This window comes from Dermacentor albipictus, chromosome 5 (assembly GCF_038994185.2).
Source record: "Dermacentor albipictus isolate Rhodes 1998 colony chromosome 5, USDA_Dalb.pri_finalv2, whole genome shotgun sequence".
Lineage (NCBI taxonomy): Eukaryota > Metazoa > Arthropoda > Arachnida > Ixodida > Ixodidae > Dermacentor > Dermacentor albipictus.
Window position 1 is genome coordinate 83,918,094 of NC_091825.1, and position 23,289 is coordinate 83,941,382.

The following is a 23,289-nucleotide window of genomic DNA, read 5'->3' on the forward strand; positions in this document are numbered from 1 at the left end:
GCGTATCGGTATGTCACGTTGTGCTCTCGACCGAAATGAAGTAATAGGAAAGGAGCATTCTTTTTTTCAGATTTCATGGGGTTGTGAAGAAATATGAAACGAAAACGCGTATTCGCGATGCTTGTTAAGATGCATAGCAAGCACTATTTTCGCTATTAGCTGATAGCTCAGATGCACCAGGCGGGAACACGACATGCGGGAAGCACTCTTCTCTAAAATTTCTTATGTGCTTTCCTTGATGCACCAGATGCATCACTACATCGGCACGAAACGAACACACCACAGGTGTAGAAATATTCTCAGTAAGAGCATGCTGCTTTTAAATTGGATCATGGTCTGCAAAGTGAATTGCTGTTGGAAGGGTGTTTAATACAAAAAAGTAGAAAAACTAAGAAAGACACGCAGATGTATGCAGCATCCAGTGTGCCGCGAGCTTTTTCTGCGCCTACTATGCTAAGCGCGCGCCAGTGTCTTCGAATTCGCCAATGTCAGCGTGTGCGCGCACGAGCGGGATTCTTTTCGTTTTCGGGGGAAATGAACCGAGGCGCTGCGAACACCAAACCAGAACCTGAGCTCTCCCTCATTGCCTTCCGGCATTGCTGAGATGCGGCTACCACCGAACCGAACAAGCGAAAACCCAAGCTCCCGCATTTGCATTTCGCAAGAAACACTGTGAGGCGATGCACCGCTGTCCATGCAGCACATAGTTCACGTGCATTCGTTTCCTTTTCGCCTCCTTCCATTCTGCCGCGCGTCGCCTACAGAGAGGAAGTTTCCAAACTTGCTCTCTTGACGGGTAAGGCGGCCCTTTCCAAGCTGATCGAGCTCACTCCGTAGCGCATTGGCTACTGACTGGCACAATGAGCGGTAATAAAGTGTTACACCGTCCGCGGCGCATAAATTTTCCATAACTCTGTAAGGTTGTGGGGTGGCCACGAGCCGTGGATCGACTCGGCACTCGCCGAGTTCCGAGTCGGAGCCAAAAGCGCGCGCACACCAGCCAAAACAAACGCAAGACGGGCCGAACGAAACGCAGACGCGTTCGCGCGGCGTATGCAGTCGACGAAGACGCAACGGTCGCTTACCTTGGCACGGTTCGGCGCACGCCGGTCTATTCCGGGAGTTGGGACGACGAGCGGGTAAATGCGTTCTTCCGACCGGGGAATGCTCGGTTGTAGTGGAGACGTCACGGGCGCGTCTCCGTTTTTTTCCCCTTAGTGCTGCTGTGGTCATGGTGCTGCCCTGTGTGTATCTGGGTGTGTGCTTCCGCGAGAGGCACGGGCAAGGAATCGAGACGGAAAGGCGTGCTATAGCTGGTTGATTTAGCTTGCATTAACATCGGCCGCGCAAACTGAAGAAAACGCACGCAAACACACACACACACACAAACAAGAAGTAGCCAACTAGGCAGGACTAGCGCTGGAGTATACCGCTGGGGCGCTCAAGTCCATCGCTCGTCCTGTCTATTTCATTGCTTCCTTTCTTTGAATGATTTCAATTTTACGCCACCAGCGCGAATGCAAGCATGCTGCGGGATTTGGCGTTCACGTCGACGCGCATGGCACGCCTACCCGGCCGTCCTGCAAATGCGTTCGTGGGCTGTACAAGTTGCCTTCGCGGCTGCAGCTCATCGGGCTATCCCAACGGCTATGTACGATATGGCTATGTTCGCACATGCGTTCTTTAGTGGCCCGGCGTGCGATTTGAAGGCTTCGCCTATTCGCCCTCGTCCGCCCCTGCGGTCGTCTGATCTCAGCGTGGCGCGACGCGGGGCGGCGGGCCAAAATAATTCCGCGCGCCTAGGAACGAGGGAGCGTGACGAACTCGGGTGGTGCTAAGCCAGCGGGCACCACCGCCGCGAGAGAACAAGGCCTCGCTCTTCTCCGCGGCCCGCACACCGCCGCTGCGCGCCCGGCATTCTTCGTCTCCCGGAACAAATGAGCCTTCACGTTCACCGAAACACACGGCGCAGGCCGAGATGTGCGCCCTTCGGCTGGTGCTCGCGCCCTTCTGCTAAGGCGTCTGCGTGGCGCTCGTCTTACTTTTGCAGGGCAGAACTCCCAAAGCTTCTCTTTAGTCAGTGCTCTTTGCCATTGGTCAGGCGCGTTAGCAAACAGCACGCTCAGCATCATCGCTGGGTGGAATTTGCTCTTACGAGGAATTCCAGTGTAAGAGCCTTTTAAAGTGTTAGCATTAGGAGTATGAAAACGGGAAAAAGTACGCAGGTGGAGTGTGAGACGCCGTTCTTGTGCTAGAGGTAGAGAGGGGATATATATATATATATATATATATATATATATATATATATATATATATATATATGTATATATATAGTGCAGCTGACGGTGGTTTGCTGCGGACCACTGTCGGTTAAACTTCGCTCCTCGAAGAGGCAGAACATGTGTCTAGCGAGCTTCTGAACACACTTTAAAATGTGGTCATGGTGGGTTAACTCATGGACCCTACGCCTCAAAGAGATGGGACTTAACCATGACGCATTGAATTAGATTGGACAAACTTTATTAAACGTCCTGCAGGACGCATGTCAGCGTGCCGTGGGCGTCTCTCACGCAGGAACTGACGCATCTCTCTCGCAGTTACCGCTAAATAGCTGCTAAATTTTATGAATGCAGCTACTGTTCTTCAGACTCTACCCTTTTACGTAATTTACGGACAGTTTTTGCGGGCAACACTCAAATCACGTGAGCACTCGGAACACAGAGTGAGGACGAAGCAGAAACAAAATTAATGAAAAGATAAGTTGGTTTTTCTGTTCGCGCCGAGCTCCTTCTGTTACTTGCTTACTTATTTTCTCTGTATGTTTTGTGGGACTGTGTTGCCGAGATACTTAAGCGAAATCATCCACTGCTCGAGGTGCCTTTTGACATTACGACTTTTCACTACTTGTGGGCGCATATTGACTTAATTTTCAATGCGAATGAATGCAAGAGAGAGACGCGATAAGACAGGTTAACCAAGGTGTAGCTCGGGGAAAATGTATGAGCACAACAGAAGAAGAAATTTTTGCAGCAAGCAAACAACGTACACACGCAGTTGTTTCGTAAAGACTGCTGTAGAATACGTTCGAGGACCTCGCGCTGACAGTGAATCGTGTACGAGCTTTCAGACTCGTGCCGCGTTCAGTGATTTCACCACGGCATGAAATCATCATGGAGCTCAGTTGCGACGAATCAGTTGCGCACTAACAGCTTTCGTGTCACCTTTCACGCCACGGCTCATTGTGTGACATTCTTTTTAACGACGTTGACGGAGATGAGTAAAATACTTTTAGCCCTGGGACATGGAGTTGTTTAAGTATACGGAAATGGGATCGAAAGAGATGCAGACGCGTCTGCAATGCTTGAAATGACAGCATTTGCGACATCTTACGGGAGAACGAAGTTAGTATTCTTTTTTATTGTGGTTGGTTAGGAAGTCAAATAAGAGTATCTAAAACGATTCCTCTGCACCCTCGTTGGACTACGTTGGCTCACCACAAACTGCCTGAAGGAAAGTGACGTTGACTGGGCACAAGAAGCAATTATAAAGTTGACTAGGCAGTTGTTCAAGTGCGTCTGAATTTATTCACCTCTTGCCTATAATGGAAGTTTCGTCACAAATGTAGCCAGCGCCTTTCATTCCGAACAGCACCTTCACATGGCGAGGGTAGACAGTGTCACGTGGACTCGTTCTCGATGTTGCAACACGTAAACGCACGTACTTTCTGCAGTAAATTATCTGCAGAGAAACTGTAGAGGAACGTCTTTGGTTGCGGGCATAACCAGGCGAAACACGCTTTCTAAGACATGAGTGGTAATTCAATAAAGAAGAACGGAGGGGATGTCTTTGGTGACCTGCAGCTTTGGGGCTATACTTCCTACAGTTCCGTGACGCTACGAATTGTTTCCCCATTTCAATTGAGACAGATAAAAACATTTCTGCCTTTGATCTTCAAGGCAGGGCAAAAGTTATACGGAATGAAAAAAAGAAAGAACTCGAAAGCAGCCTGCAAAGCGGGTTGAAATGCAGGTTTCAGAATGAGAAGTAACGAGATGCACTTGAGCAGCTAAAAATTGGAGGAGAAATTACTTTTGAAATCAAAACGATTAGATAATTATAAATAGCCGGGCAAAGGAACAACAGTTCAGGATCGTCAGTCGGCCTCTAGAGTCTGTGGAGTACGTTTACCTAGGTCAATTAATCACAGGGAACCCTGATCATGAGAAGGAAATTCACAGAAGAATAAAAATAGGTTGGATCGCATACGGCAGACATTGCCAGCTCCTGACTTGAAGCCTACCATTATCATTGAAAAGGAAGGTGTACAATCAATGTATTTTACTAGTGCTGACATTTAGGGTAGATACTTGGAGACTGACAAAGAAGCTTGAGAGCAAGTTAAGGACCGCGCAAAGAGCGATGGAGCAAAGATTGCTAGGCATAACATTAAGAGACAGAAAGAGAGCGGTTTGGATCAGAGAGCAAACGGGTATAGACGATATTCCAATTGACATCAAGAGAAAAATATGGAGCTGGGCAGGTAATGTAATGCACCGGTTAGATAACCGTTGGATCATTGGGGTTACAGGATGGGTACCAAGAGAAGAACAACGCAATCGACGGTGACAGAAGACTAGGTGGAGCGATGAAATTAGGAAATTCGCGGGTGCTAGTTGGAATCGGTTGGCGCAGGATAGGGGCAATTGGACATCGCAGGGAGATGCCTTCGCCCTGCAGTGTACATAAAACAAGATGATGATAATGATGATGATGATGATGATGATGATGATGATCATGAAGCAGTCCAAGGAAACGTTTTGAGTGTAACCCTTAGCACAGAGTAGGACATCAAATATTAAAAGGGGCAGCCTTTATGTGATTTCTGCAACAAAGTTGGGCCAGATTGTGCAAAGATTCATTTGCTGTTCAAGAAATGCATGCTGATTGATCGACTACGAGGCCAAATTTCCTTCCATAGTCCATGAAAACCTATGAATTCGGTGCAAGCTCCACCCGCACGAACGCAATGCGGCTGCCCTTGTCCTCTTAAACAGAGCCGAGCCAACTGGTGTCCGCTCACAGCTTATAGAGCCATAGCTATATGCTTCTGTAAAAGCTAGGCTAAGTGAAAAAAAAAATCTAGTCGTTTCAAGCTGAAATTTTAACTTTGGCTGGGCGCTGATCTCAGGATCAACCACAGGATTTGCCGAGGCGTTCAGGTTTCATCCTAAAACCAGTGACACAAGGACAGAACGATACGAAAAAAAAAACCCAGCCGGATAAATAACGCAACACCGCGTGACGTCACGGAAATAAACGATCTTAATTGGCTGGCACATCTTTTTGTGCAAATTGTGTTTGGTTTGGACAGCGTACATACTATCTTTTATTCTTCGATTACGACCGACCATAGTGATCGTATTACGCAACTGTGACTTGCGGTTCCCCACCTTTTCTGTTAGGCGTGCGCTATCACGCGAAGTTGGGTGGCTGAGGTCCGGAAATATCGGGATAGTGTGTCAGAGTTGCGTTATGCCGGCAGCTCCCGGGCTCCATTTTTAACCTTTGAATATAACCCGGCTGCTGCTGAAACCGGACGTTGAAATGTGAAAAACGTGACACTGCGCTGTTTCCCGCGGACTGATGACGCATAACGACGAAAATGCACACCGCCCGGTTGATATCACTCTGACGGGGTCTTCTGTTTACTTATGCATGTATTTATAGAGACTAATGCAGGCAGACAGGCTTTCCTGGGATAGTAGGAAATGGGGTTAAATTGAAAAGATTGAATCGGAAGTGTACTGTCGAAGAAAGCAAAACCTTTTCCGAGGCCACCGAAATCGGCCAGTGCGCACCAAGACAGTAGGTGGTAAACTGCAAAAAAAAAAAAGGAGGCAGGTAACTACCAAGGACAAATGATCGGCTTCAGACACTATATCACCATAATTGCCATTAAAAAGACTTGCACGAATGGTCTTTCAACTTTAGAGCCTAGTTTCAAAGCAGCGTTTCAAGCAGGGATGGCCGCTGACTAGCTTTCCGAAAAGGCTAAATGCTGCCGCCAAAAGACTGAAAGTTCCGGATGTAGGAAAAAAAAAGCTACTAATTTGTGTGCCGTAGACATATGTGAAAGAACCGTTGCAAGGAAAACATCGCAGGTTGTAGTGTAAAAGCCTACTTCTACATGACTGTTTTGTCAGAACTAAAAGGCAGACCGCAAGGAAGAATCATACGTTGTCATGTAGGCTTGCCCGGCGATACCGAAAACAAGCCTGCATTACCCTATTTGTTTCTGCACTACTTCGAAAAATTTTGTTTTTGTCTCAGTTCTGATTAATTGCGGTACTTAGTTTAACAGAAGCAGAACAATAACAAGACTAATATTTGCTTAATGCAAAATATTTTGTTGCTTCCGAACGTTCGAAAATACCGAACATTTCTTTCCCGAATACGAAATGAACAGTTGGCGTGTAGTATTGGAATCGTTTTCGAAACTTCACACATTCTCCCACCCCTAAAAATGTCCGAACCATTTGTTTCCGTGGTAATTGCTGCCGTGATTAAGTTTTTCCGGAGTACAAGTAGAGGGGAAAAAAAAAAACGGAAAACGCGTCAGATTTGAAAGAGAACCACGTGACTAGGCGCTCGCACTCAGAGGCATTCGCGCGCTCACAAAGGGTGCGAACGAATGATGTATGCTGCGCACAGACCCGCGACTGAACAGCCGTGCATTAGCGCCACCTGCAGTCTGCAGAAGCAGGCGCGCAGTCGATTGCGGGCTCCGCCTTTTTTGCTTCACTTGGCGCGCGACCCGTCTGTCGAAACAAAACAGAAGCATCGTCCCTGTCCAACAACGCCGCGCTGCCAGCGCGGGCGGCGGCGGGCTGCGGTTCTATCGCCGAGTCTAGTGTCTGTCCTCGCTAACAGAGGGCGCAGGCGAATTGTGAGGAAGCCCTTGGGTTCGGCGAGAGCAGCGGAAAAGTAAACATGTCCGAAATAGGGATTCGTGAGATGCGATTGGAGGATTGGTGAAATAAAAGTAGGGAAACGACAAAAAACGGAGACGTACAAAAGCACAGTTCGCAATAGGGGATAAGAAAATTTGGTTGTCGGAGTTCATAGTGTTTTCTTTTTCTTTTTTTATTGTTTAACCTAGGTAGGACATTAAGCAGTATAATAGCAAGAGATTGGTGGCGCAACCCACAGCCCCGTTCCAAAGAGGACGCTCATAACATCTATCCATCCATCCGAATAGGGAGCCTTCAAGCCAATTTGGAATACATTCCTCGAAATGAAAAAAAAAAGAAAAGAAACGATCGTGACTTTTCTTTTTTAGGGAGGAGGGGGGTGTCCTTATAACGTTAAGGGTTCATAACGACGGCGTAAGTGACTTACAAGAGGTCATGACATGCAAATCATATTATGCGTACATGATATATATCCATGTGATTATAAGAAATCACCGCGACGGCATAGGGATGGCGTAAGAACATAGATAGATAGATAGATAGATAGATAGATAGATAGATAGATAGATAGATAGATAGATAGATAGATAGATAGATAGATAGATAGATAGATAGATAGATAGATAGATTCAGAGAGCCTAAAGTTGGCAAAAAAGGTAATCGCAAATAAAAAAAAATGTGCATATCCCACGCAATATGGGAATCGCTGTAAGCGAAGCATTGTATGCTCTTGGATTTGATTGACGATAATTAGCGGTCATGTTGAAGGCGAATGTCTGATATCTTCCGCGTATATTCCAACACGAGAGTGGTGAGTTGATGCTAAATGTCCCCTTGCGTGCGCCACTGCTGTTTGCGCATTCCACAGAACACAGGGAGATGTGTTTGGTTGAGGCGTTGTTGTGCGTCATTGTTTATAATCTCTGAGAGGGCTGAGCATTATTATCATTCCCTTACTCGTGGCGGGAGTGTTACACTCTAATGGAATTATGGGGATGTACGTAATTCCATTAATTATTATAGTTGCATGTATACATTGGGCGCTATAACGTGAAGCTATTTCAAACTTTTCTATTCCAATTCTGCAATCAGCTCTCCACGATTGGTCAAAAACTTTTTTTGGACCACCGCCACTTCGCCTGCCTGTGATGCGACGTCACGAAAACCGCTATAGATGCAAATCTGATATGACGCGCAGACATTGATTATACATGATTTGACCGAATAAAAGAAATATAATTATTTCTGATTCGACGACTTTTCGCCATTAACTCTCTGCTATTGGTCTGAAGATTTCAGGCTGCACCCACTTCATCTGTCTGTCACTCGACGTCACAAAACTGCGAAAATTCATTGCGTCAAAGTGATGTGTACGCGTTAAAAGTGCATTAATAGGCTGAAAAAAACTGGATTTTTTTTTCTGAATAGCCGGAGACTGCCCCGTTCCGAAAGAAATAGAGGATAGTTGGCGCCGATAGTTCAGGCACTGTCTACTCGCACCTACCGGAGAGCATAGGTTTATTGGCGTATAAGAAAACTTTTTACGTAGCCGTATAACGTTATTGAGCCCTTTCTGTATGTATAACATCGCTCTGCCAACTCTTCTTTGCCGAGGATCCGTTTTAGCGGCATTTTTAACTCTCCGTTGCACGCCGCCGCCATTCTAGACACGCCATCGTAACCTAAGTGAAGGAAAGCGGACCGATCGCTGACGGTTATCAATATCGATCGATTCATCCGGTTATCGATCTTCAGTGCACTGGTTCGGCCCCATCGAATCCCTCTCCACTTGAGTGTGCTTCTCGCCTCTTGTTAGCCAATTCGATAACACAAGCCAGTCAGTGTCTATAGGCAGTGTTATTCGTTTTGAAAGCAAACAAAAGTGATTTCCTGTAAACGAGGACAGCGTTTGATTGGGCCGTCCAGGCAACGCTGCGGGTCACCACCCGATGCTTGCGTCGGCGGTTACGTAAATTCGACGTGAGGAGATTGGAATGAAAAATACTGGAATAGTTTGACGTTATAGGGCCCACTGTATACATACATTCGCGGTCTGCACCACGTTTCGCTGCGTAATGAAGGCGCTCCTGTGCCGCGCGACGCATCTTTCGGGCCTGGGTGTCCTCGACGCTGAGTGCACGCTTTGGAGCCATTTTGCTGGCGCGTGTCTATGTGCACTTTCTGCATACATGATCAGCATGCTGTTGAGACGCCATATCCAAGCGCTCTGTTCAGGGTACGGCGGACTTTAACCAGTGCCGCATTCTCCTTTCCTTTTTCCCCCTTTTCGCTGTTCTTTTTTTTTGTAACGTCTCTTTTCTATTATCTTTTATTTATCTTTTATTCCCCTTACCCCCTTTCCCCGGCACAGGGTAGTCAGCCGGTCTGAGAACTAGCTAACCTCCCTGTCTTTTCCTCAATTCCTGCTTCCTTCCTCCTGTCAGGCTATGGACGATTGTGATGTTTAGGTTATCACAGCCTAGCACGTGACCTCTACAGCCAAGCACTTCCATTTTTGTCGCATACGAAAACAAGCACAGCACGTACCATACGCACAAACTGTGAAACGCTGCCGTGGCGGTGACGGCCGGGATACAAGGAGGCGAGCGCAAGCTGTTGGTGTTGCAAGAAACTCAGTGGCGCGCGTGAGCATGATGATGATGATGATGATGATGATGATTTATTGGCATCCCCTTTGAAACGGTGCGGGTACAAATCATCAATAAGGCTGCTTGAGTTACTCAGGTACAGTCGCCCAAATCTTTAACTGGTGTGCGGGAGCGGCGACTTTTCCGGGCGTCAGCGCCGTATGACGCGGCGAGGCTGGAAACAGCCTAGTAGACGATGGGCCCAGCTGAGCGCGCTTTGTCCGCATGCGCTTAGCCTCAGACTGTTTCCAGCCTCGCCCCGTCAAACGGCGCTGACGCACGGAAAAGTCGTCGCTCCCGCACACCAGTTAAATATTTGGGCGACAGTACGCTATCAATGTTTTTTTTTCACTGCTAGCATTCTTGTATTCTCCTCTTTAATCTTCTCTATTTACCTTCTACCGCTGCCTATGCCTGCAATACCAGGGCGCGAGACCAGCAGGCGAGCGTCATCTGGGGGTGTTGCCAGAAACCCAGCGGGGCGCGGACCACAGCAGGAACGCCTGGAAAGTCGGGCGAAGAGGCAAAGAAAGCGTCGCTTTAAAGACACAAGGCACAACGACGTAATGCGGGGTAGTTTTCCACTACTGTCCCGAACGAGGGTCTCAGTACACACATGTTGCAGGTGGCACCGTAGGCAGAGCCGTACCGTTACAGCTATACAGAGGCGTGTGGGCGGGCAATCAAACTGTCCGCTGCGGATTACGGCGCCTACGCGCTCTTTTTGGCCGTGTGTCGCGTTCCCGCTTTATACGGAATAGCCCGGCAGCGACACTAATATGAGACGACGGAAATAGAATTTCAGGGGAAGGGACGAGATCATCCGAAGTACCGAAGCGAATCTTTTGGGAGTGCTGTAAATAACTCGAGAATCAAAGAAAAAAGGAAAACGAAAGCTGGAATTTTATATGAATGCCATTGAAACGAAGCTTTTTCTGCCTCTACCCTCCCTTGTTTAGCGTCGGTCACTATCTCGGAATATATATGCATATACATACGAAGGTTTGTGTGTGCCAAATGAATATACCTGCGGACGGGCTTATGTAATCGTTGTACTGCTGACCGGAGGAGTAGTAGAAGTATGCGCACTTCTGTTCTGCGTAAAAAAAAGAACAAAGAAACAGCGTCAACAACAAAAAAAAGATAATAATAAATTGCTTTCTAAAGCGTGAAGAGGGGTGGTTTTGGCTAGTTGGCTTTCCCTAATGTGAAGTGGTGCAGCGCGAAGCAGGACAGGGGGACACGGAAAGAACGAGGACGAACGCTTGTTGCCAACATAAATTTTGTTGTTTGATACAGAAGGTTATACAGAAAAACAACAGAACAAAAACAAAGGAGGTGGAAATGCGGCATTCAACAGAGATACCATCATTGAACACTGTTCTTTCTATGTAAACTTGCCTGTAAAACGACAAGATTTCGGTTGGCAGTATAAGCGCTCGTCATCGTCCTCGTCCTTTCTGTGTCCCCCTGTCTGGCTGCGTGATGCACCACTTAACATTATTAAAACTTGACCATATAATGTCGGCTCACATGTTTCTCTAAAGCACAAATACCTGTGAATTGAATAGCACATCATTGTTAACGGACTCTCTAGTTTGCCTGATTCCTTCTGATTTAGCCGTGTGGCATATCTCATCACTGGGTGTTTGCCTATTCTTGCGAAATTTTCCGGTATGGGTATGTTGCCTCTGTGACGCAAGAGGTGACGCAAGACTGCATAATATATGCATGAGAATAAAGTTGTGACCTTGTTAGTGGAGTAACACAAACATTACGCGAGGTTTCATGTTGGACAGGACGGAAGTAAACAAAATCGAACGCGTCGCTGCTAGTGAAAGCATTGAACTAACTCTTCGCTTCGCATAGATTCCAACGTATGCGTTGGATATGCATATTTTTTCAACCAGACACTTAGTGCCTTGAGGAGGAGCGCTACAAGCATTCGACGCGACGCACAACTAGAGCTGCGGGATGGTCTCGGACCATCACGCGGGGTGAGAGACTGTCAATCAATGAGACTGTCACATTTGTAGAATTGGGTGTCACGCGCTCTTATGTGTGCGCGCGTGCGTTTGTGCGTACGCTGGTGCATCTTCTTTCTTTCATTCCGCTCCATCTCACCTGTCGAACATCTCCGAATACTATCAATGTTTATCTCTCTGCCTCTCTCTCAAGACAGAAAATTACAGAGGGCATGCTGGTAGGTTGGGGTTCTGGAACACGAATGTCTGTCCATCGGCGCCTTCTCAAAGAAATTGCAAATTTTTTTTTTGTTAACGGATAACTGACGCAGATGTTTCTTTGCTTGGATTTTCCGTCAGAAACGGGGCAGCTATATGGTACCGCTCTGTTTGGTGCCGCACCTATTTGTTCACGTCATCGGACATCTCCGATTGCCTTTTCGCGCAGGAAAAGTGCTAAAAAATGTAGGCGCTGACCGCTTCACTTCTCACATTAAAAAGCCTGCAGCTCGCTTACCCTAAATTTTTCACCTTTACCTGCGCCTCGGTTGGAGTACCGGGAATGTGCGCCTTCATGCGTTGAAATAGCTTCCGAAATTCGGCGGTGGCTTAACGCGGCCTATATCCTCTCTTTAAATGGCTCCCAAGGTCGTTCTGCGGTCTCTGTTGGTATATTCACCTGCTCTGTGTTTCAGAAATTTGAATGCCGTTGTGTGCGCACGCGCATCTCCTGATCTCCCTTTCCTTCTCCCTTTTGTTTTTGTTCCATCTTCCCCCTCTGCTGGTGTAGGGTAGCAAACCACGTGAAACCTGACTAGCGTCCTCGCGTTTCTATTTCTTTCTAATACATTTGCTTTCACATGTCCAAACAGCTCAGGTTAGATTGCCGGGTGTCTGGTCGGGCTTCATAAAACTGCACTGCGCTTTCCTTGCTTGAAGACAACGAATGTCGCCAAATGCGTGCTGCTCTAACGTCACAGTATACGTGGTTGGCCAGTTTTCCTCGTAATTATTCAGGTGCGTAATAGCAGTAGTAGCAAGTCTAGGTTCGTCGGTCGTGCCTATAGTGCTAGGCACTACTGCTTCTGTGACATATATCACGCATTAAGAGCGTCATCTACGCTAGAAGTATCCATGAGCTAAATTGCAGGCAGGATTACGTCGCACTAAAACCCGCACTGCTGGTGCGGCTGTCTCCTCGTTTTTTTTTCGTTTTTTGTGCTTTCGTTATTCTGCTCGCACGCTTACCACGAAATTGCGCGTAAGTAATGCATGGATCGCGACGCTACGGTAGGCTCATTTATAATGGTAATCATGCCATCATTATTAATCAACTGAGGCCGTTTTCGGCAGTATTTCTTTGTGCGTTTTTGTCATGTCCTTCACCGCTTCGCAGACGAGTTCGCAGTTTTCCACACAGTGCATTTACACATATATCTATAAGAGCGCAGTTTCAGCTGCCAAAGAAGGCTAATTAGCTCACATTTTAAGAAAAAAACAACAAGTACACTGTTTATTTTCCCGAGAACCTTGGGTGAACATAGGTAGAGAGAGAGAGTGAGTGAGATAGAGAGAGAGAGAGAGAGAGATGATAAACGAAAGGGAGGTAGCGTAATCAGGCTGAGTTCAGTTGGCTACCGTGAAATGGGAACGGGGGAATGAGGACTTAATAGATGGTATCCCGAAGATGGCAAAACAAAGAACTTCACAGCGCAAGCGCCCACACTTGCACAAGCGCTCATCGTTCGTCAGTCGCAAGCGATCGTTTAAGCTTGTGGATTTGAAGAAAGCGCAGCAGTACACAAGGCGAAGGTCCCAGTATCCTCTGGCCCGTGGAAGGGCTGTCATCTACAGAATGTTGCATAGATTATATCACCTGGTAGGCATGACCCATTTTTTGTTCATTCGCTGGGCCAATGAACTGTGGGGCCAGGCTCCCAAGATCTTCGCTTCCGTAAATGGCCTGTCATCCAGTCTATTTAAGGCACACTGGAGAGTCTCGCGTTGATTATCGAAGCGAGAACAGTGGCACAGAAGGCGACTGATGGTCTCTTCACACTTGTACTTAGCGCACAGAAAGCAGTTCGAGCGCTTTTTCGCTACCTGAGGGCAACAGACTTGAGTGCCCGACTATAGACATCCTACACCTAAGTTCTCTCTCTCCCTCTTTCACTCCCCATTCCCCTCCCCACGTGTAGGGTAGCAAACTGGACTCAGTCTGGTTAACCTCCCTGCCTTTCCGTCTTCCCTTCTCTCTCTCTCTCTCTTGTTCATTCGCTGGCTTGCTCACGCTGACATTTTGCTCAGAGGTTATACTTCGCAGCAAGTTTAGTTTGATACCACTTTTGACAGGCAGTACTTATTACTAGTTTCCTGCACAGTAAATTTGAAGTAGGTGTCGTCTGTGTCGATGGCATTCAAATTGTTTTTTTTGTTTTAATTCCACTGCAAGGAAACTGTGACACTATCTGTCACTGCTACAGCGAAAACACTGGGTTCGCCGTAGCCACGATTGATGGCGCTAGGGTTCTGTTGTTGTGGAATCGACATTTCTTGAGCAGCGTCGCCGCAGACGACAACCACCTGGTTGCCGTAATGTGCAAGTAATGACCGCGAATGGTATAATTAACTAAACTTACTGCGAAATGCTACCTCTGTGAGAAATTTGAGCGTAAGCTAGCCAGCGATTTAGCGAAAAAAATGGCCCTATTATTTAAGCGACACTCAGTAGTTTCACGAAAGCAGTCCGGACGGCAAAGCCTCTGATCTTCCTATGATGGGCCGTTCCTCAATAGGTGTTTTAGAGTTAATATTTAGGAAAATTCGGTTAAATTATCGATGTTGCCTGCGCGTTCAGTCAGCCGATATCGCGCTACGGCTCAAACGAACACTTCACGAGTTTCGGTCGCTGTTTGATTATATAGTGCACTTCCATTTAAGTACTACTTGTATCCCACGGAAGAGAAAATCTTAAGAGTAACGTTTTAAATTCTTTATCCTTTCTGTTTTCGCGAGAAGCAGCTCTCGCTATTTCATTCTCCAATCGCAGCTAAACTGTTGTTTCTTCATTCAGCTGTGGAGAAGGGTGAGAAGATTTTCGACTTCAGCACTTAGATTGAACATGACTCGGTCAACTTTCAGCACGATGTGTGTTATCTATTTATATATGTGTTTCTTATATTGCCATGTCATAAAATAGCACCTTCAAATAAAGGAATCGGGGATAAAACCAATTCCTTGATTGGAGTAACTTCACTTCGGAACAAAGACTTTCTTGCGACGCACGTGCCGCCCTTTAAGTGGGCGGGTCTATTCTTTATGCAGCGTAACCCGAACCAAAATTCAGACCTCTATGTTGACTTACCAGCTATAGAGACGTGGAAACAGTTTCATCAATTGTCGGCTAAGTGTGCCCTTCGCCAATCACTTCCTACGTTAAATAGGGCATGCTAAATCGTCACCACATGCCAGATGAGGTGAGCCAAATAAGGACATCTCACATATAGTCTCATCCTATCCGCCTTGTGCCTATAGTAAAGCGAAAACTTTGTGTTAAGGCCAATTTGGATTTATGAATTTGTGGAATATGGATTTAAGCGCTCGATTAAGGAATTATTCTGGACCACGGTCGCTTCCAGACTTTCGAAGAAGGGCATTGTGTGCTGCATGGCCTTTACCTTTTTTTCGTGCAACCTATGCACTAAAATTTCAGCAGCATTACATGTGTATAAGGATGCTTGGTTAAATTTTTTTATCTTCATTTTCTTTCTTACCTTCTTGGAGGCGAGTGAAAGTCAGCATCGCTGATGAAACGAACGACACGAAGAAAGCATAAAATAAACTTTAGTTCTACAGAAACTGGCCACCCTGTATACGCAATGCCTCATAACGTCGAGCCTACCGGAATCTTGGAAAAACGCTAACATAATCCTAATCCATAAGAAAGGGGACGCCAAAGACTTGAAAAATTATAGACCGATAAGCTTGCTGTCTGTTGCCTACAAAGTATTTACTAAGGTAATCGCAAATAGAATCAGGAACACCTTAGACTTCTGTCAACCAAAGGACCAGGCAGGATTCCGTAAAGGCTACTCAACAATAGACCATATTCACACTATCAATCAGGTTATAGAAAAATGTGCGGAATATAACCAACCCTTATATATAACTTTCATTGATTACGAGAAAGCGTTTGATTCAGTCGAAACCTCAGCAGTCATGCAGGCATTACGGAATCAGGGTGTAGACGAGCCGTATGTAAAAATACTGAAACATATCTATAGCGGCTCCACAGCCACCGTAGTCCTCCATAAAGAAAGCAACAAAATCCCAATAAAGAAAGGCGTCAGGCAGGGAGATACGATCTCTCCAATGCTATTCACAGCGTGTTTACAGGAGGTATTCAGAGACCTGGATTGGGAAGAAATGGGGATAAAAGTTAATGGTGAATACCTTAGTAACTTGCGATTCGCTGATGATATTGCCTTGCTTAGTAACTCAGGGGACCAACTGCAATGCATGCTCACTGACCTCGAGAGGCAAAGCAGAAGAGTGGGTCTAAAAATTAATCTGCAGAAAACTAAAGTAATGTTCAACAGTCTCGGAAGAGAACAGCAATTTACAATAGGCAGCGAGGCACTGGAAGTCGTAAGGGAATACATCTACTTAGGGCAGGTGGTGACTGCGGATCCGGATCATGCTACCATGGATTCTAACCATGGATTCGATCATGCTACCATGGATTCTAACCAACTAGCCCGCCAGGGTGTTTTAACCGGATCATGAGACGGAAATAATCAGAAGAATAAGAATGGGCTGGGGTGCGTTTGGCAGGCATTCTCAGATCATGAACAGCAGGTTGCCATTATCCCTCAAGAGAAAAGTGTATAATAGCTGTGTCTTACCAGTACTCACCTACGGGGCAGAAACCTGGAGGCTTACGAAAAGGGTTCTACTCAAATTGAGGACGACGCAACGAGCTATGGAAAGAAGAATGATAGGTGTAACGTTAAGGGATAAGAAAAGAGCAGCTTGGGTGAGGGAACAAACGCGAGTTAATGACATCTTAGTTGAAATCAAGAAAAAGAAATGGGCATGGGCAGGACATGTAATGAGGAGGGAAGATAACCGATGGTCATTAAGGGTTACGGACTGGATTCCAAGGGAAGGGAAGCGTAGCAGGGGGCGGCAGAAAGTTAGGTGGGCGGATGAGATTAAGAAGTTTGCAGGGATGGCATGGCCACAATTAGTACTTGACCGGGGTGTTGGAGAAATATGAGAGAGGCCTTTGCCCTGCAGTGGGCGTGACCAGGCTGATGATGATGATAATGATGAGTGCTTATCTCTGTCGAACTCTTGTCTCAGATACCAGGCAGTCAGAATTATTGGGCAACTTTAAGATACGGCTTCTTTCACTGCAGGTGTAGATTGGAGCTTGCTATCGCGTATAATAAAAAAAAATTATAGCCTTGGGTATAAGAGTTTTCCATGGAACCAAGCAACAATCTTGATAAAAACTTTTGCTGTGAGCCTCGAAGTACTGACAGTGTGCACGCCGTTTAAACGTGTTATTTCTTCTTATTATTTTTTAAACAGGTTCGCCTTTAGGTGCGACACTACTTAATTCCTAATTTGTACAATTTTCCTTCAAATTAACGAACCTTTTTTAAGGAATATTTCATAACACATTGCGCCTTATCTCAAATAGATTTGGATTGTAAAACTTTATTTGTCCAACAGATGTAGGGAAGGCTTTAAGTCTTCCCACCTAGACGACGGCCAGGAGTCCTTGGACCCTAGCGGCGGTTTCGGCCAGTTGGACGGTCTTCAGTTGAATCTCCGGATCGGAGCTGAGTAATAAGGTCTCCCATTGTTCGAAAGACTTTATTCTTCCCTCAGAGGGAGCCTGTGGGCATTCCCACAGAATGTGATTAAGATTCGCCCTGGCTTTACACAGCTTACACTGGCCAGAGTACTGACCCGGGTAGTAGAGGCTGCACGACACCGGGCTTGGAAACGAGTTGGTTTGCAGGCGACGCCAAGTGGAGGCCTGGCTCTTGTTTAAGGATGCATCAGCCGGAGGATATTTAACCCGCCCTAGTCTGTAGTGTTGTGTGATCTCTCTGTAGCACACTAAGCGGTCTCGCCCCGTGAAGCCTTCGGCTAGCTCACCAGCTCGGAATGTGAGTCCTCGAGCTAATTCGTGGGCCGCCTCATTCCCAGCGAGGGAGGCGTGCGCAGGTGCCCAGATTATTTCAATTTTCCTGCTATCTCTGCAGGTCTGCAGGATTCTGTTCGCCTCGGGAGAAATTCTGCCTCTGGCAAAGTTCATCACCGCAACCTTAGAGTCGGTGACTATAAGTTTGGCTGAAGTACTTGCAATTGCAAGTGCTATGGCAGATTCTTCTCCAATTTGAGAGCAATCCGTTGGCACTGTGCCACTGGCTATCAATCTAGTTTCAGCGCTCGCTACAGCTAGAGCCATGCGGCCGTTGCCATAGGCTGCAGCATCAACGTAGAGCACGTCCTTCCAGTTTTTGAAACGCTTCTCAAGAGCCTCGGCCCGTTTCTGTCTGCGTTTCTTGTGATGGATTGGGTGCATGTTTTGAGGTAGTGGTGGGATTATTAGTCGGTTCCGCACGCTTCGCGGCAGGTCTACTTTGATGCCTTCCTGCCCCTCATAGTTTATGCCTAGCCTAGCTAGGATTTTCCTGCCCGTAGGGCTTCCCGCAAGTCTCTCATACTGCGAGATCCTCACTGCTTCAATAATCTCCTCAAGCGTGTTGTGGAGCCCTAGAGCTAAAAGCTTTTCATTTGCAGTGCGGATGGGAAGCCCCAGCGCCTGTTTTATACTTTTACGTATGATGCCATCAATCTTCTGCTTCTCGAATGACCTAAAACTGAGGAAGGGAGCAACATAAGCTATTCTACCTATCACAAAGGCCTGGACTAGCCTAACTAGATTCGCTTCTCTCATCCCGGACCGCCTGCTGGCGATCCTGCGGATCAGCCTCATGGTCTGCAGTGCGCAGCCGTCTAGTCTCCTTATTGTTTCGCCATTAAAACCGTTGGCCTGAATCAAAAGTCCCAGAACTCTGATTTTGTCCACTTTTGGAATGGGGATCCCCCCAGCTGTGAGAGAGATTTGCGGTTCCTCCTTACTGGCCCTGCCTTTCGGCTGGTATAGAAGCAGTTCCGATTTTTGCGGTGAACATTTAAGTCCCCTAGGTCCGACGTAACCTTCAACTGCCTGGATAGCCCTTTGGAGGGTTTCCTCTATTTGGGCATCGCTGCCCCTAGCTATCCACAACGTAATGTCATCAGCGTATATGCTGTGATTTAGTCCTTCAATAGCCTCCAGTCTTTCAGGGAGTTTGATCATGGCCACATTGAAAAGAAACGGCGAGAGCACAGAGTTCTGTGGGGTCCCTCTGCTGCCTAATTTAATGTCATCCGATTGGCATTCTCCAATCTGGATTTTTGCTTCTCGGTCTGACAAGAAGTCCCTAATGTAATTGTAGGTTCGTACGCCTACTCCCAAGTCCTGAAGGTTCTCAAGAATGGCTTTATGTGTGACGTTATCAAAAGCCTTCGCTAGGTCAAGCCCTAGAATTGCCTTTCCGTCCCCCGTTTCCGCATCGATGATTTGGTGTTTTAGTTGCAGCATCACGTCCTGGGTGGAGAGCCTAGGCCTAAAGCCCACCATGGAATGCGGATAGAGGTCATTATCCTCCATGTAGTTATTGAGCCGCGTTTGAATAACGTGCTCCAAAAGCTTGCCTGCACAAGAGGTTAGAGAGATAGGTCTTAAGTTCTCTATCTGGAGTTTCTCGCCTGGTTTTGGGATCATCACCACCTTAGCGGTTTTCCACTGATTTGGTAGTTTACCCTCTTCCCAGCACTTCTGCATAAAGTTAGTTAATGCAGTTATAGAGTTATCGTCTAGATTTCGTAGCATTTTATTGCTAACGCCATCCGGGCCTGAAGCTGATTTGGTTTTGAGCTTGGCAATCTCCGCCCGGACCTCCGCCTCGCTGATAGGTTCGTCTAGGCTGGAGCTGCCTACGCCTTCATAGTTAGGTAGGGGTTCCTTGCTAGTGTCCCCTATGTATCTCTCCTGTATGTCCTTCATTAGATCTACCTCCGTACCTTCGTACAAGTGAAGAATTTTTTGAAGGTTCTGTCGCTGCGCTGTTTTGCAGCCCTGTGGATCCAGCAGGTAGCGGAGTAGATTCCATGTCCTAGCTAGGCCTATATTTCCGTCCATCCTATCGCAGGTGGACTCCCAGTTCTGCCTGGTTAGTTTGAGCGCGTAATCTTCTATATCTTTATTGAGCCTAGCGATCTGTCTCCTGAGATTGCGGTTCCACCTTTGCCTCCTGAGCCGTTTTTCTATGCTGAGTTTAGCCTCCCACATATGGAGGAGGTGGCTGTCCGCTATCTCCAGTGCAGAGTCCTCCGTTATCTCCTTGGTTGCGTTTTTAACGTCCTGGCCCAGTTTCTTAGCCCATTCATCAATATCCCTTATCTCACTCCCTGCCGTCTCCCTTCTTATTTCGCGAAAGGCATCCCATTCAACAATTATCTGGTTTCTGCCTTTTCTCCTGGCAGGGCCTGCGCTCACCACTGTTTCGAGAATAAAGTGATCGCTACCTAGGTTTTCCTGGGTATTAACCCAGGTTGCATCTCCCGCGTTTTTGACGAATGTGAGGTCGGGTGAGGTGTCTATGCTGACACTATTCCCCGTTCTAGTGGGGGTTTGGGGGTCGGTCATTAAGGTGAGCCCCTCTTGCTGTGCATCCATCCAGAGTTCCCTTCCCTTAACTCCTTCTTTTCTGTACCCCCAGGCAGCGTGTTGGGCGTTAAAGTCTCCCACCACTACCAAAGCTTGCCTGTTGGCAATACGCAAAGTTTTTTGGAGAAGAGGTCCAAATCGGGCCTTCCTTTGTTTCGGGCTGCTATAGATATTGAGAACAAAGAGGCTGCCTTCTTTCTTTTTTGCTAGAATGAGTTCAACAAGGACGTGGTCTACGTTGATAACCTCCGCGTCGTGCTTAACGACTGCCAAGTTTCTCCTGACCAGGGTGGTTAGGATCTAGGATCTTCCATCATCTGTACTAAATGATATGTAGCCCGATAATTTTGCCATCCCCGCAGTTTCTTGTAAAGCGATTACGTCCGGATTGTCTTTGCCAAGAAGGAGCTGCTGTAGGGCCGCCCTTTTGCGACGGTACCCGCGGCAATTCCACTGCCAAATCGTGTGTTTATTGTGACTGGCCATGATTGAATTGTGGATTATCACCCAGTGGTATTAGGGTCGCAGCCGTCTGAGAACCACTATGTACCTTCTGCTCTGTTTCCCTCTGCCAGTTATTAATGCTCACCAACGCGGCCCTGTGTTTCTGGCTTTCTTCCGATAGCGCCTGGATGGCTTGGATGATTGATGCGAACTTTTCCTCCCAGCTCGCCTGGAAGTCGTCCATTGTCTTGCACAGATCTGCCATTGTGGGTTCTTGTGGCGCGTTCGCGCCTGGTTTCCTTTTCAGAGGTGGGGAGCGGGTGTCATCTACCTGCATGGCCACAGTGCTTTCAACGGTTGGGTGGGTTCCAATCGTGTTAGCTGTTTTGACTGTGCGAGCTACTTTCTTCTCCCTTTTTAGCATAGCGTTTTCCTTTTCGAGGTCATCTACTCTTTTAATGAGTTTCTCTACCGTGATTCTCATCTTGGCGAGTTCCTCGGACTCCGTATCTTTTGGGGAGACCTTATCTACCCAGCTCACCTCCCTTTGCTTGTTGGCTTCATTCCTCGGCCTTGACGACGATCTTGCCCTGGAGCCGGAGTGGACCCCGGAGCCGGAACGATCCCTGGAGCTGGAGCAGCCCCTGGAGCTGGAACGGCCCGGGTGATCGAGGCGAGGGAAGGAGCCGGAGCGGCTCCGGAAGCCCTCCCGGCTTCTTGATCGGCTTTTTCGCCCAGACGAGGGTGTTTTCTTCGCCTCCTCTTCTTGGAGCTTCCGCTCCCACCGGCGTTTCCTGACGATGTACGGAGTTCGGTAGATCTCGCGACACTTCTTGTTGCCCAGTTCATGTCCCTTTCCAAAAAGATCACATTTGGGATCGCACACGTGTCCATCCGGTGGCTTCACCGTACCGCAGCCGTGGCACTTGACGTCGTCCGGGTCCGGACACACATCGGAGCGGTGCCCAAGATGTCCGCATGCGTTGCACACCTCAAACTTCTTTTTGTAGAGGAAGCACTTGAGGAGCCCGCCTCCATAATAAATCCAAAACGGCACATTATCGTTTACGAAGAGTATCAGAACTGAGGTCGATGTCTTCCCCATTCTTCTGACCCCTCTGATTTTGGGGTTCCTTGAACAATCCAGGTTGTCCAGAATCTGTGCTTCCGTGTGTTCCACCGGGATCCCATGAATAACTCCTTTGCCACTGCCATCGGGGGCTCACAGGTAGGCGTTTACTTCGTATTTTGCCTGATCAACCTGAAGTATTTTTATCTTCAGGTACCGATGCATTCTTTCTTCACTCATGGTGCCCACCAAAACGGTGTTTTGCTTGGTGTTAAGTTGAATAATGTCTTCCTTAGCCTCCTTCAAATTCACGCCCGCAGCGGCTCGAACAATCTCATATATCTTCACGTCTCCACCCAAAGATAGAGTTTTCAATCCTCCGCTCGGTCGGATTATCACCTTATGCAGGCCAGTAGGTAGGCGTGGTTGCTGTGACGCCACGGAGCGCAGCGCCAATTTCCTCCCCGCCATCTTGATTGATTTGGCGCTCACGTGGCCGTGGCCGCCATCTTGTCTCTCTCTTCGATCCGAGCCGACACCTTGGCTTCCTCCTTCGCGGCCGCCATCTTGGCTGCCGCGTTGCCGGCTTGTGTTGATCGTGAACCAACCGACCTTCTCGGAAAATTCTTCAGGAGAAATATCCTCCCCTTGAACAACAACCTCCATTTTCGCCGAAAATATCCAGCCGTGCTAAGCCCCAGGGGTCGGCAGCGCGACGCACCGACGCTTGGCCGGCGGGCAGTGGTCGGAGTCGACGCTAGGTCGAACGCAGCTGCTGGGACGACGCGTCAGAGTAGAAAAATAGCCGAAAATTGGGTCCACTTGCCGCAATTTTGGTATCCAGGTGATCCTGGTGACTTCCGCTGATGATTCCAATCGAAGTTGGCTTGAGCACAAGCATAAAGCCGCCAGGAACATCGAAAAACCTGGGAGCGCACGCAAGGCACATCCGCACGCCTCTTCGTCTTCTTCTTCGTCTCCTATCTCAAATAGAGTAAACCGCGCACCGCATGCTTCCAACCTTCATCCAACGAATCCTTCAGCTAACCATACCTATTTGCACAAACTTTCCGTTCCTTTGGAAGTTCGCGTCTTCTCTAATATCAGAATGCGATAATTGGCGGTGAGGAACCAATCGCTCGCAGCCGTGATGGCGGCTCCCATTTGGACGCTCTTCCGCGTCCAATCATAGCTTTGTTATATATCTATAGAAGCGACGACTCTTGAGAATGGTAAACAGCCGCTTTCCATGGCATTAAATTTACGCACTTTTGCTGATGATTAGGCTTTCAAGGTGGAACCTGCCAGCAGATCGTCTAAGCACCTAAAATTAGCACCGTGTGTACATCTTCGTTTGTCCTGCCTTGACTCTCTCCATCTTTACTTCTTTCTTTACCAC

The 23,289-nt window shown here is 47.5% G+C and overlaps 2 protein-coding genes across 5 annotated transcripts in view; one reads left to right on the forward strand and one right to left on the reverse strand.

The window, feature by feature from the left end:
* Lmpt (four and a half LIM domains protein limpet) overlaps positions 1-23,289 on the forward strand; it is a 412,264-nt gene that overhangs the window by 294,158 nt on the left and 94,817 nt on the right. The gene's annotated exons all lie outside the window — the stretch shown is intronic.
* On the reverse strand, positions 1,227-22,839 carry LOC135905809 (uncharacterized). 3 transcript variants are annotated; one of them, XM_070538496.1, is made up of 4 exons: positions 21,363-22,839; positions 10,647-10,710; positions 10,015-10,122; positions 1,227-1,252 (listed from the first exon to the last, which is right to left on the reverse strand). In XM_070538496.1, the coding sequence occupies exons 1-3, from the start codon at positions 21,924-21,926 to the stop codon at positions 10,028-10,030; spliced, it is 723 nt and encodes a 240-aa protein (XP_070394597.1). In that variant the 5' UTR covers positions 21,927-22,839; the 3' UTR covers positions 1,227-1,252; positions 10,015-10,027. The 3 variants fall into 3 exon arrangements, 1 of the variants encoding a protein (XP_070394597.1); XR_010565507.2 differs by lacking the exon at positions 1,227-1,252 and having other exon boundaries at positions 9,869-10,122; positions 10,647-10,715; XR_011514511.1 differs by lacking the exons at positions 1,227-1,252; positions 10,647-10,710 and having other exon boundaries at positions 9,869-10,122.

Bases quoted from the DNA above. Each gene is read 5' to 3' on its own strand.
- LOC135905809 (XM_070538496.1), bottom strand. From the start codon at position 21,926: ATGGGGAAGACATCGACCTCAGTTCTGATACTCTTCGTAAACGATAAT. The intron at 10,711-21,362 runs GTGAGCTGGGTA...TACGCAGAACAG, and splicing joins AAGCCAACAAGCAAAGGGAG to AAGTGCGCATACTTCTACTA. The intron at 10,123-10,646 runs GTATATTCATTT...CCGACTTTCCAG, and splicing joins TTACATAAGCCCGTCCGCAG to GCGTTCCTGCTGTGGTCCGC.